This window comes from Octopus sinensis, linkage group LG16 (genome assembly GCF_006345805.1).
Source record: "Octopus sinensis linkage group LG16, ASM634580v1, whole genome shotgun sequence".
In the NCBI taxonomy this organism is placed as follows: domain Eukaryota; kingdom Metazoa; phylum Mollusca; class Cephalopoda; order Octopoda; family Octopodidae; genus Octopus; species Octopus sinensis.
In genome coordinates, this window is record NC_043012.1 from 8,955,878 (window position 1) to 8,969,769 (window position 13,892).

At 38.6% G+C, this 13,892-nt stretch overlaps 2 protein-coding genes across 2 annotated transcripts; one reads left to right on the plus strand and one right to left on the minus strand.

The window, feature by feature from the left end:
* Positions 1–704: 704 nt before the first annotated feature.
* Positions 705–1,986, minus strand: LOC115220411 (cell growth-regulating nucleolar protein-like). Its single transcript, XM_029790531.2, is given in 2 exon segments — positions 705–1,388; positions 1,390–1,986. Coding segments are annotated over 2 exon segments (1,071 nt in total). The 5' UTR covers positions 1,873–1,986; the 3' UTR covers positions 705–800.
* Positions 1,987–2,159: 173 nt separating this feature from the next.
* On the plus strand, positions 2,160–13,689 carry LOC115220535 (tRNA N(3)-methylcytidine methyltransferase METTL6-like). Its single transcript, XM_036509878.1, has 8 exons — positions 2,160–2,201; positions 2,234–2,254; positions 5,570–5,817; positions 8,336–8,452; positions 9,314–9,484; positions 10,321–10,462; positions 12,512–12,686; positions 13,203–13,689. The coding sequence occupies exons 1-7, from the start codon at positions 2,195–2,197 to the stop codon at positions 12,655–12,657; spliced, it is 852 nt and encodes a 283-aa protein (XP_036365771.1). The 5' UTR covers positions 2,160–2,194; the 3' UTR covers positions 12,658–12,686; positions 13,203–13,689.
* The last annotated feature ends 203 nt before the right edge of the window (positions 13,690–13,892 follow it).

Here is a 13,892-nt window from a genome sequence, read left to right on the forward strand (position 1 = left end):
GAGGGAAAACATATATTAGATTATCGCTCAACGGCACTGCTGTGATAGAAACCTTAAAACCATAAGGAAGGGGTGTCTATACAGCCACTCAGCCTTCCGAAAATAGCAGCCTAATCCCTCTAAAAATACATTCTACCAATTTAAAAAGGGAAGAGGACGTGTGTATGTTTCCGATATATTATACGGTACTACTAGCGAACAGTCCCGGTGCGCGTACTCGCGCTAGCTAGTCGTGACTAGTCGATCCTACAACGACTACTTAGCAAAGTAAATAAAACACAAAATAATTTTTTAACACGAAGTAACTAAATTTTGTTAAACAAAGTAAATAAAACACAAAAACACAAAGAATCGACTAGTCATGACTAGCTAGCGCGGATAGGCGTGTTCGCTAGTAGTTACCATATACTTTGGATGGTCACGGATGGAATGAATAACATAGATAAGCCCAATCAAAACTGCTTCGGTCTTGAACAATTTTCTCCAACTATTCTGACGTATAATTTAGTTTTATCATGAGCAACATATTGGAACCAAATGGCTCGAAATCGAAACACCCACCACCAAAGAAAATAAAAGACCCCCCCCCTGAATGTAGGAATGGAAACATAAAAAGAAAACACGTTACATTGTAAATAACCAAGTGCTCCAACATGGCCAGAGATTAGTTGGTAGAACAGATTAAAGAATGAACAATAAAAAGCTAAAAACAATAACAATTTTAAGAAGCGAAAGAATGCCATAAGATCACATAAACCCAAATATATTTAGCTTTTTGTGTATAAAATATTCCAAGAAATTCAGTTTTTCCGGGAAAGTCTTACTTCGTCTTTTACACAAACAAATCGAGGATTTTTGGTAACCTTTTTAGTAAAAGTTGCACGGAGTTTATCATTTGACTTAGCATGTCCTCCTTGAGCAAGATACTCGGCTATCACTTTTTTACCAACCTTTTTCATACTCATTTTCTGATCTTCTTTAGTTTTAAGAACCGATACAATAGTTTCTTCCCAATCGAATTTGATTTTCTTCGATTTCCTTTCTGGTTCTTCCACCTCCTCCTCCTCTTCTTCATTGTCGTTCACATTTATTCCTTCTTCGTTTTCTTTTTCGTCATTCTCTTTCCTTTTCTTGGAATACTCAACCGTTTCCATTTCCTCGTGTTTCCGTTTCTTCGATTTCTTCTTCTTTTTCTCCTCCGTTTCATCACATTCCATTGCCTCACCATTATTATTATTACTTTCATCTTCCACATTCACATCAATCATTTTCCGACGATCTTTTTTCTCCTTCTTGTTTTGCTTTTCGGAACGTTTTGCCTTCTTTTCTCGTTTACTTTCCTTATTCTTTTTATTTTCATCGATTTCATCATCCACGGACTTTTCCTCAACATCTTGTCACGCTGGTTTCATCCTCTTTCCCATCAACTTCCTTACTTTCCGATGCATTTTCACTCATCAATATATCCCAGATTTCTTTTACCAACCATTGATCTCGAACCCGTAAACTGTTTTGTAGAAAGTTCTCAAACTTGGCCTGTTTCCTGGGAATGTTTGGATAATCTTTGAGTCTCTCCAGTAAGTTGCGAATGTTCGGCTTCGAGTTGCTTTTGTCGATGGCTGTTTGTACTTTCTGAAGCCAGGCATCTTGCTTGACTTCTCCCTTGTTTTGAGCCGGACGAGCTTTATAATCTTTACCAGAATATTTCTCTTCTTCGCTGATACATTTGATGTGACTATTGAAGTCGTCTCCCCAAAACTCTTTGTTGCAGTCCAGACAAGACACCATACTCATCCGGCATCGGCTGTAATGTTTATTTACTTGGTTTTTCTTCAGTGATTCACCACAGTTAGAACAACTAAAGAACACCATTCTGACCGTTAAATTTCCTTGTAAAAATTAAAATCAGTTCCAGGCGCCAACTTTCAAACACGTTGGGTGACCGGTGCCACACCAAACTACTTCCTCATACAATAATATCCAGGAAACAAAATACAAAATAAAAAATTACAACTGAATTGGTGGGTGGATCCCATAATAATAATAATAATAATTATAACAAAATAATAAAATCGCGAAGAGTATGAATATATTTTAATTCTGCAATTATACGAGTTAACCTGGTAATTAAATGAAATTGATTATCAATTAGACTGGCGCCATGTGACCCCCAACCGGTGTTAAACAGAAGCACATGTCCTCTTCAGTATGAATAGATGTCCAACGTTTTAAATATTTTTGTCAAAGTATTTAAGTAAGTATTTATGTTTATATTTAGAATAATATAGCTGGTAATATCTGGCTATATAATATATCTGGTCATAGCTGTTAATATCTTTGGAATAATTACTGTGTATTGCTGGTCCCATTATTCATTTTAATTTCATTATTATATCCTTTCGTTCTCTAATTTAACAATTCTATGAATTAATGATAAATTGAAACAATATTTAACTCTAAATATTAAATTAAAAATAATTAATGTTTATATTTTGAAGGAGAATAATACTAAAAGGTCACAAAGTTTTCTTTTTAATTATTTGTGTAAACTTTTTAGTGTGGCGGGCAAAAATTTCCAATGTAAAAGGTCCGCAAGCAGACGCCAAGTTCTAACTCTTATATCTGTGAAAATCTTGTATAAATCTATGTATAATTCGATATACATTAATAAAGATAACTTTGACACATTAAATTAACGCCACCACTGTCTTTGGGACGTTTATATTACTTATGTGGTATTATATATATTTTTTAGCTACTGTAGTTGGGTCTCAAGAGGCGAGCTGGCAGAAACGTTAGCACGTCGGGCGAAATGCTTAGCGGTATTTCGTCTGCCGTTACGTTGTGAGTTCAAATTCCGCCGAGGTCGACTTTGCCTTTCATCCTTTCGGGGTCGATAAATTAAGTACCAGTTATGCACTGGGGTCGATGTAATCGACTAAATACCTATGTCTGTCCTTGTTTGTCCTCTCTGTGTTTAGCCCCTTGTGGGTAATAAAGAAATAGGTATTTCGTCTGCCGTTACGTTGTGAGTTCAAATTCCGCCGAGGTCGACTTTGCCTTTCATCCTTTCGGGGTCGATAAATTAAGTACCAGTTACGCACTGGGGTCGATGTAATCGACTTAATACTTGTTTGTCCCCTCTGTGTTTAGCCCCTTGTGGGTAATAAAGAAATAGGTATTTTGCCTTTCATCCTTTCGGGGTCGATTAAATAAGTACCAGTTACGCACTGGGGTCGATATAATCGACTTAATCCGTTTGTCTGTCCTTGTTTGTCCTCTCTGTGTTTAGCCCCTTGTGGGTATAAACCTAGCAATATGTTTTATAGTGAAAACAAAATTTCCATTCAAATGGCAGTTACCGGATGGTTTCTGTTCAAGTCTAACCGTTCTAAGCCGTAGTGGAAATGTTACCTATGTCGCAGATAGGCATATGAATATTGTATAAATTTTACAATTGTAAAATTTATTATATTTTGTACATACGAGTATATCGGCCTGCGTGCCTGGTTTTCCCCACCCCTCGTATAAATGAATGGACTTGAACACGTGGCCTTGGAAAGTGTAAGAATCCCTGTAAGAATGAGGTTTTAACGTTTACATATTTCTTTATTTTATCGCAGCGAGCTTAGCGGTATTTCTTGTCTTTATGTTCTGAGTTCAAATTCCGCCGAGGTCGACTTTGCATTTCTTCTCTTCGGGGTAGATAAATTAAGTACCAGTTGCGTACTGGGGTGGATCTAATTGACTGGCTCCCTTTCCCAAAATTTCGGGCCTTGTGCCTGTGGGATGACGTCAGCAGCTGGGTGCGTTGACCGGAAGCTGGGGCAACCGGAAGGGGCAGCTGTCAATTGGGCCTTTCCAACGTGGGTCGTCCAGGTGACGAGACGTGTGAGGACGGTCGCTAAGGGTTTGGGTGAGCAGCTGCTATCTTTAGTGTTCGGGTCGGGGCTGTGTCGAAGGACTAGTTACCACAGAAGGGTCTCCATCACGAGGAAGAGAAGGTAGGTGCCTTTATATCCAAATCGTGCACTCACCACAGTGCCTAGAGCAGAAAAGATTATTTTATCTTTGTTAATTTTTCGTCCAACAAATTCCTGTGAGATTTGGCTGTTTACCTCCCACTCGTATCGTTTCTAGCCTGTGGATAGCCTGCTTGAAGACCAAGGCCGTAGAATAGGGAGAGGAGTGGTTTGGGGGTAATTTATTATTTTTTTTGAAATATTACAAACAATTTTTTTTTTCAGAATCATAGTCTCCGTATTTCTCAGGGCCAATACAATTTTGCATCTCTCCTTGAAAAATGCATTTAAAAAAAAATATTTTTTCAGATTCCTACATTTTAGATGTCGGAGATTCCGATTCTGAAATAAAAGTGGCAAAAATCGCAACTTCAAAATTTCAATTGCTCGAAAGGTATTTTACGTAATGCCATTTTCACATAATTACACCTATTTCACTATTTTTCCTCCATTTTTTTTACCCGGGTCAGAAACTGGAGTTTTACTGATATCTTCCCCCACCCCTGACTTTCGATGATCATGCCAAATCAGACTGGACTCTGGTGCAGCCCCTCAGCTTACCTGCCCTGGTCAAATTGTCCAGTCCATTCCAGCATGGACAATGGACGTTAAATGATGACGACGACGAAGTTTGTGTGAATAACAAAAATAGGAATTTTGAAAAAAAAAAATCTATTAAACACGTTTATAAACATTAAATGGATATGAGGGTCCACCAGAATGAAATAATAATCAAAGGGGTCCATAGATAAAAGATGGTTGAGAACCACTGGTCCATCATCATCATCATCGTTTAACGTCCGCTTTCCATGCTAGCATGGGTTGGACGGTTTGACTGAGGGCTGGCGAAGCAGATGGCTGCACCAGGTTTCAATCTTGATCTGGCAGAGTTTCTACAGCTGGATGTCCTTCCTAATGCCAACCACTCCAAAAGTGTAGTGGGTGCTTTTACATGCCACCGGCACGGGACCAGTCAGGCTGTACTGGCAACGACCTCGCTCGAATCTTTTACACATGCCACCGGCACAGGTGCCAGTAAGGCGATGCTGGTAACGATCACACTCGAATGGTATCTTTTACATGCCACCGGCACGGAGGCCAGATAGCCGCTCTGGCAATGATCGTGCTCGGATGGTGCTCTTTAAGGCGACGCTGGTAACAATCACGTTTGAATGGTGCCTAGTTGGAAAGCTTTGCTGCATGCTGTCACCAGTTTTCTTGCCAGGGGAGGTTTATTTTTCATTCACTCAACACCATAAAAATCACAACTAAGCATTCTCAGACTCTCAAAATATTTGTAAATTTATTTTGTTTCATATCAAACCTTCCCTGTGGCAAATAAGTGTACATATGGTAATGGCGGTATCATCTTCACTGGTGATGTTGAAGGTGTGTTTGTCTGTGGATTATGGAAGCAGCAGCAGAATTGAATAGAATTGAAAAAATTTGCATCCACAGTACCCACTCTAATTTACATTTCTGGAAAAATAAGAATAGTAAATTTGTTCTTCAGTTTTTAAGTTAACATTTTCTTTTTTTCTTTCAAGGTATGCTTGAAACTAATTCAGTTTCGAGTGAAGACACTAAAATATCTTCCTATACTTTGTCACCAGAAGACATTGCTAAATTAGAAAAAGATCAGAAACTGGTGTCTGAATTCAAACAAAATAAATTTGAAAAAGATGCTTGCAAAAATTGGGATTTGTTTTATAAACGGAACACAACAAAATTTTTTAAAGACCGACATTGGACAACTCGAGAATTCAAAGACTTGTTAAATGAATCAGATTCTCATGTAAGACAGGTTTTTTTTTCTTTTTTAAATTCTTATTTCTGATTCCTGTTTTGTTATACAAAGAATAAAAACACCCAGTGTTACCGTATAACAATGAACACCTTGAACCTGCTCCACATTTTTATTCCTCGTTAAGATTTATAATATTTCATTCATTAATTATACTAACATCTATTGACCTAAAAACTTTCCCTTAACGTTCACTTCTCTCAGTTTCTTCTCTTAACATTCAGTGTGTTGTGCTGAGCAATGAGCCATGTCAGGTGTTTTATTCTGGAGACTTACACATCCTAACAAAGGACAAAAACCACTCAACCATGTCTATGTTATTGGCAGACATACAATATAAAACTGAGGAATTGGCAGAGCTAATGGGGGAGACAGAGATTCTTGGTACTACATTGTGGAATGCATCCCAATTGTGGTTTATTTGAAGGAAAAGAATGATTTTATCTTTCATGCTTTCAATGTTCATTTGGTTACACCCTGGTGTTGAATAAATTTTAACTTATAACCCATCACTAAATTTGGGGCTTTACGATAATATAAGATACTATTTCATGAATTATGTGCCAGTGCCTCTCATCAACTGATACAACGCCACCTCCCTCAACACTTCTGCCCCTATTTGAGGGGACTTTGTCTTGCCTTGCAAGTGACTTGGTGACCCCACCAGTGCTGGAGCCAGGAAAAAAGTACTCAGAACACTGTGAAGTGGTTGGTGTTAGGCAGGTTATCCAGCTGTGGAAACTATGTCAAAATAAACAATAGAGCTTGGCATAGCCTTCTAACTTGTCAGCTCTTGTCAAACCATGCAACCCTCATGCCAGCATGATGAAGGACCATTAAATGATGAGAATAATCATGTACACACAGAACAGTGAAAATGAAAGCAATGACGTCCATATTCTTAATACATTCTGACACATTCAAGTGCGGATATGCTGATTGCTAATGTATTTCATCTGTGTAGTATACCTTCTCTCTTAAGACGATGTATTAGGTTGTCCGGAAAGTTCGTGCCGATTTATAGTAGCTTACCTTTCGACTTTAGAACATGGTTGAGTCCATAAAATAGGATTTGACTACACCTCCATTTACATTTAGAGCGCAGTTCAAGCTATCTTTTCGTGGAAGAAGGTTTATGTTCCTATAACCTGTGTTAATTTTGTAACCCTTTAAAATGGAAGATAAGCAAGTTCATTTTCGGCACTTGATGCTTTGGGAACCAGACAAAAATTGCTGCAGCTTGGCTGGGATGTGTTACCCCACCCTCCGTATTCACCAGATATTGCTATATTGCTCCTTCGGATTTCCACTTATTCAGGTCTCTGCAGAATAGTCTTAATGGTAAAAATTTCAAATCCTTCGATGACGTAAAAAGATACCTTGATGAATTCTTTGCCATGAAACCACCTCAATTCTAGGAAGAGGGTATTTTCAAGTTAAAGGAAAGATGGAAATGCATTATGCAACAAAATGGTTCATATTTGGTTGATTAAAAATGTAATGGCAAGTATTTATTGACCTTTTTCTTTCCTTTAAAAATCGGCACAAACTTTCCGGACAACCCAATATTTTCATAATGCTGTCAGTTTATTGACATGTGGGAGACTTTGAGACACTATAGTGTTTTGGTCTGATTGTGTCTCTTCTGTTAAAGCTTTCTCTGGATTAATGAAGTAAACAAGTGAAGGCTGAGTGTGTTATGAATATACATTATCCGAAGGGTGGAGGTGTTCCCTGATAATGAAATACAACAGTGATTAACACATTCACATTGGAATCTATTGCAACATAAGTACGAATATGCATCATTTCTTTGATTCTTACTCTTCTGCGTGTCCATAGTAATTTCTTATTGGTTTGGCAGTCTTCAACATACATCAGTATACGGCTTTGCTGATTTCTATAAACAAGAGCATTTCATCTCTGGATTCTCCAAAGGCAGAATACAACAGCAATTTTTACGTTTGAAAGTGCCAGAATGTATTAAAAATGGATGTACGAGGGGGGTGCTGAAAGGTTTCTAGCTTTAACCCTTTAGTGTTCAGATTACTCTGTTAAATGTAATACTTTTTCACTCAAATTGTTTTGAATTAAATCATGCATTATCTTATAGCTTTGAAGTTTCAGTGATGTGATTGTTTATTTTTAGCATGACATTGTAGGTTAGGTGTGAGAGGCTAGATATTGCCAGTTTGAATATAAAACATTTAGAATATTTGGGCCGGATATGGCCGGTTTAAACACTAAAGGGTTAATAGTGTTGCGAAAGGCCTGGTTGGAGGCTCAACCTTCCGAGTTCTTTTATAGAGTTTAGAAAAACTGAAGGACTGCTGCAGTTAGTCTGTGAATGTGAGAGAGGAATACGTTGGATAATATTATAATTAACTGATTCTCCTGTATTTTCTTTCACCCCAAACCAGGAACTTTCCATCACCCCCCACATATATGTCATTGAAGAAATTAAAACTTATCTTATTTTATTTGAATTTCCTCAAATTTTTTTCAACAGAAGACAGCATTGGAGGTTGGTTGTGGTGTTGGCAATTTCTTGTTTCCACTGCTACAAGAAACCAGTTTGTTCTTCTATGCCTGTGACTTTTCGAAACGAGCTGTAGAATTCGTTAAGGTAAAATTTTTAATTATTATTTTTTCACAACTCTTGTAAATGGACTTTGAATTCACACTTCACTAATTGTATCAGTTGATTAAATCAAATCCAGTACTGACTTGTATTTTATTTTATCAATACTGGAAAAATGAAATATAAACTGGATTTGAACTCAGAATGTAAAAGGAGGACTAAATCTTAAAGCATGTATTCTGCTGTTCTTCCGAGTTTGCCAATCAACTACCTATATAATGGGAGACAACTCATACAATATTCGCAATAGGGATGTAAAGATTATATGTTAGTTTTACATCAGTTTTTCCAGGCTGGCATGAATTGGGTGAGTTTTCTCAGGCAATTAAATACTTTTCATTCTAAAATTGCGTAAATATTTTAATATAAGTAAAGTATTTTTACTGCATCTTTGGGCCAATGAATGCCTTCATCATCATCATTTAGCGTCCGCTTTCCATGCTGGCATGGGTTGGACAGTGCAACTGGGGTCTGGGAAGCCAGAAGGCTGCACCAGGCCCAGTCTGATCTGGCAAATGTTTCTACGGCTGGATGCCCTTCCTAATGCCAACCACTCCGTGAGTGTAGTGGCTGCTTTTTACATGCCACCGGCACAGGTGGCAGACGGCCATGGTTGGATGGTGCCTTTTACGTGCCACCGGCATGGTTACTTGAGATGGAAACTATATAGCTCATTAGCATGGAAGATGGATGTTTAAAGGTGACAATGATGATGACATATATGTGTGAATATGTTTTTATGGTTAATATTGTTCAACAACCAGCATTGGTTTATTTACATCCCTTCACTTGCATCATTAATTAACAATGAACATGTTATTTGTATTATTTTGTTGTTTTTTTCAGCAAAATGAATATTATGATGAGAAAAGATGCAAAGTATTTGAGTGTGATATAACTGAAGATGATTTGATGGCCCACATCCCATCCCAGTCTGTTGATATTGTTTCATTAATTTTTGTCTTATCATCAATCCATCCTGATAAGATGCTCAAGTGTTTACAGAACATAAAGAAGGTAAAACAAAAGTTTTTCATAAATGGTAGTTGTGGTGGTGATAGTGATTATGGTGATGTTACTGGCAGTGGTGTTTACACTAGCTGCCAGCTAAAAATATTTCTAAATCATGCATGTACCTTCATAAATTGTGTAAATAATGTTTAGATTGACTTTCTTGATGAACACTAATAATAGAAAATAAAATCATACTTTATATATATATATATGGCTGTGTGGTAAGTAGCTTGCTTACCAACCACATGGTTCCGGGTTCAGTCCCACCGCGTGGCACCTTGGGCAAGTGTCTCCTACTATAGCCTTAGGCTGACTATGGCCTTGTGAATGGATTTGGTAGATGGAAACTGAAAGAAACCCACCAGTGGCATATAAAAAGCACCTTCTGAACATGGCTGGTGCTGTCTGACTGGCTCCGGTGCTGGTGGCACGTAAAAAGCACCCACTACTCTCTTGGAATGATTGGTGTTAGGAAGGGCATCCATCTGTAGAAACATTGCCAGATCAGATTGGAGCCTGGTGCGGCCTCCTGGCTTGCTATTCCCCATTCAAACCTACGCCAGCATGGAAAACAGACATTAAACGATTATGATGATTATATATATGTGGATATACATTTATGTCTAGATATACGTATATATGTAGATATATCTATATACACACACATATACATTTGTTTGTATAGATGTACATGCACACACAAACTATACATACAATAACACATGACTCACGGACACACGTTTAACTGTATACAAACATTTCCTAATTTTATTTGGTTTATCATGCAATTACAAAACTTGTTTCATTTGTAAACTTGTCTGTCTGTTTGTACGTCACAGGTAATCAAACCCGGTGGTTGTCTTCTATTCCGAGATTATGGTCTCCATGACTACGCCATGTTACGTTTTGCACCTGGTCACAAATTAGCAGAAAATTTCTATGTACGGCAAGATGGCACTCGGGCGTATTATTTCTCAACAGGTAAGCTACTCTACATTCCTCTGCTACAGATAGGATGAATGTGGTGTTTTTATATGATCAGGGATCTATGCTATATTGTAGATATTATACAGTACCAACTGTAGTATTTTGTTAATATTACATATAGTATGTCTGTGTGTCTGTTGAACAGCTGCTGTCACGTGTTGGATGAATTCAGTTATCAGCCGAGTCTATCGTGAATATTGCCCCGCCACCTTCCTTTAACCCTTTCGTTACCGTATTTCTTTTGAGATGCTCTGTGTTTCTTTCAATTAATTTTAAATATAACAAAGAATTTAATAAGATAACTCAGTTATCATTCAGCTAGTGTTAGGAACATAAATTGTGACTAAGGTCCGGTGGAAGATTTTAATTCAAAACTTAAGAAAACAAAGACATTTGTACTACAGAGCCGGAGCCGGTTTCAGCCGGATTGGTATCGAAAGGGTTAACTGGGAAGGCAAGGCAGTTTTCGTTGTACTGGTGGTTGCTACCCACACTGCCATATGCACAGCTGGTAAAACAGCTTTACCAGGAAATGAAAGAGCATCAGCAACCAACAAGCCAGCCCAACTAAATGACACCAAGAATAGAAACAACACCATCACCACCTTCATGTATAGAAGCACCAAGAGTAAAACAAAAGGACTCATACCCCACTCCCCAAAAACCCATACACCACATCCCAACTGTCACCAACCACCAACAATCAATCTATCCACTCAATTGAAGTTGACTCTTGGTTACTCAATGGATCAGTGTTCTCCAGTCAGTTCTATCCTGGGTCGCTTCTTTCAGATTAGCTTACACTTTTGATCCATAGAGTACATTGGCCAAGATTCTGGGGTAGGTGACCAGGTCTTTCCCCAGGCCAGAGCCGTTTAGCCAGCATACTTACCATTTGCCGCTGCCACCCCCAGCACCACGGTGAGGGGAACAGTTGGACTTTGAAGGGGGCACTAACCAACACCAACAACAAAATCAGCATTAACACACTCAGAAATAGACCCCTATATCCTTCCCCTCCCAGTTTCTGATTCCTCCCACATGTCATCAGATGAAGGTAACATGGAGGAATGGCAAGTGGCTGCAGGTGGAAGGAGAAAAAGGGGGAAAAAAGAATAGAGAAGCAAACAAACAAAGCAGAGTGGTTCACCACTCCAGAAACCAAAATACCCACACAAAACAAAAGCATTAACAGAAACACAGAAACACAATGAATCCACAATGCTGACAGCAATAAACACAAACAATTCAAATAACATAAGACAATATCAAAACATCCTACATGTGGCACAAAACACATACAACACGCTGAAATCTCTCTATCATGATGCAGTAGGGTGATTTCAAATGTACTTATCAAAAGAATATATTCAAAAACCTCCTGAGAGAAAATTCTGAGGTGGAGAACAACCTACTTTTGAACAGTAAGGACCTATGGACAATCAACAGAGATCCCTGGCCTGGCAATGCTATCAGGAAGCATTGTCCGTTTGGGATAAGTTCTACAGGCACAGTTCGAGAAACACTGGACCGACTTACCCAAGATGGGGTCAGAGCGATGAAACCATTCTGCATGCACTCATGCAGTGTCCAACCATTTCAAACCTGTGGGCTTATGTCGAACAGCTGCTGTCATGTGTAGGACGAATTTGGTTATCGGCCGAGTCTCTTGTGAATATTGCCCTGCCGCCTGACTGGCCCCTGTGCCGGTGGCACGTAGAAGCACCCACTACACTCTCGGAGTGGTTGGCATTAGGAAGGGCATCCAGCTGTAGTAAACTCTGCCAGATCAAGATTGGAGCCTGGTGCAGCCATCTGGTTTGCCAGCCCTCAGTCAAACCGTCCAACCCATGCTAGCATGGAAAGTGGACGTTAAACAACAACGATGATGATGATACACACACACACACACACACAAACAGTTGTTGTACATTGTAGAATTATATATAGCACAGTATGGTACAGTATATAGTATAGTATATACTATAGTACAGTATATGCTGACACCTTTAATATTAAAGCTATTCTTTCTTTCTTTTTCAGAGTTTATTGAACATTTACTGTGTGATGCTGGTTATGACATCCATCAACTCCATTATGTGAAACGGGAGACTGTCAACAAGAAAGAAGGGCTTTGTGTACCACGTATATTTGTACAAGGGAAGTTCATGGTGACAACATCTTCTTGAAGTTTGTGTGTGTAGCGGGGTGTCTCTTTGTACCGTAAATCCTCGAGTATAGTCCGCCCTTAAGTATAATATGCAGGGCATTTTTAGGGGGGCTGTACCTCTGAAAAACCGAAACCTTGTGTATAATACGCACCCCTTCTCTAAATTGAGTCAAGGAGGTCTACATAACGTCCTTGGTTTGTAAAAATGTATACGGTAACGTCCTTTATTAGTATTGTATATATAACATAATGCAAACATGTAGCTTTTTTGTGCATTTTGTTTGCAGAAAATAAAGAAATAACAGTAATAACATTCAATAAATGTTGCTTACTGCATGTTATGGATGATTCTTTTATCACTTCATTGCTTTCAGGCTTAGCTTAAGGTATTTTTGCACTCGACATCACAAAATGTGTCTGAATAAACATTGCCGGACATCAAATAGAGACTCGGACATTGCTTAGAAAATAATTTTCATTTTTAACCGCGTATATAGTACGCACTAGGGATTTTGACCTCGAAATTTTTGGGGAAAAAATGCGTGTTATACTCAAGGATTTACGGTATTTCTGCTTGATTACATCATCTTAAAGTTCTCTGTGGGTGTATATATATATCATTGTCATCATCCCATTAACATCTACTTTTCCATGCTTGCATGTGTCAGACAGAGTTTATTGAGACAGATTTCCTACAGCTCGATGCCATTCTTGCTGTCAACCCCTCACTTGTTTTCAAACTGGGTAATATTTCCCTCCATGATGAAACATGTTTTCACAGAAATTTGGAAGTGAATTACACTACTTGTATGACAATTATTTACAGCTATCATGTAATTTGAAGACAAGGGGACACAAAAATAGACTCACACACATAACTCTGACCGCCCCCCTCCCCCCGCCGACTGATCTTGGTCGGTGTTTGTGGACACTACGCATACTATTTTACTCTTTTACTTGTTTCAGTCATTTGACTGTGGCCATGCTGGAGCACTGCCTTTAGTGGAGCAAATTGACCCCAGGACTTATTTCTTTGTAAGCCTATTACTTATTCTATTGGTCACTTTTGCCGAACTGCTAAGTTATGGGGATGTAAACACACCAGCATCGATGTTGGGGGGGGGGGACAAACATAGACACACACACAAACATATACACACACACATATATACGATGGGGTTCTTTCAGTTTCCGTCTACCAAATCCACTCACAAGGCTTTGGTCGGCCCGAGGCTATAGTAGAAGACACTTGCC

Coding starts and splice junctions, on each gene's coding strand:
- LOC115220535 (XM_036509878.1), top strand. Junction 5,818..8,335: donor TAAATGAATCAGATTCTCAT/GTAAGACAGGTT, acceptor TTTTTTCAACAG/AAGACAGCATTGGAGGTTGG. Junction 9,485..10,320: donor GTTTACAGAACATAAAGAAG/GTAAAACAAAAG, acceptor TGTACGTCACAG/GTAATCAAACCCGGTGGTTG.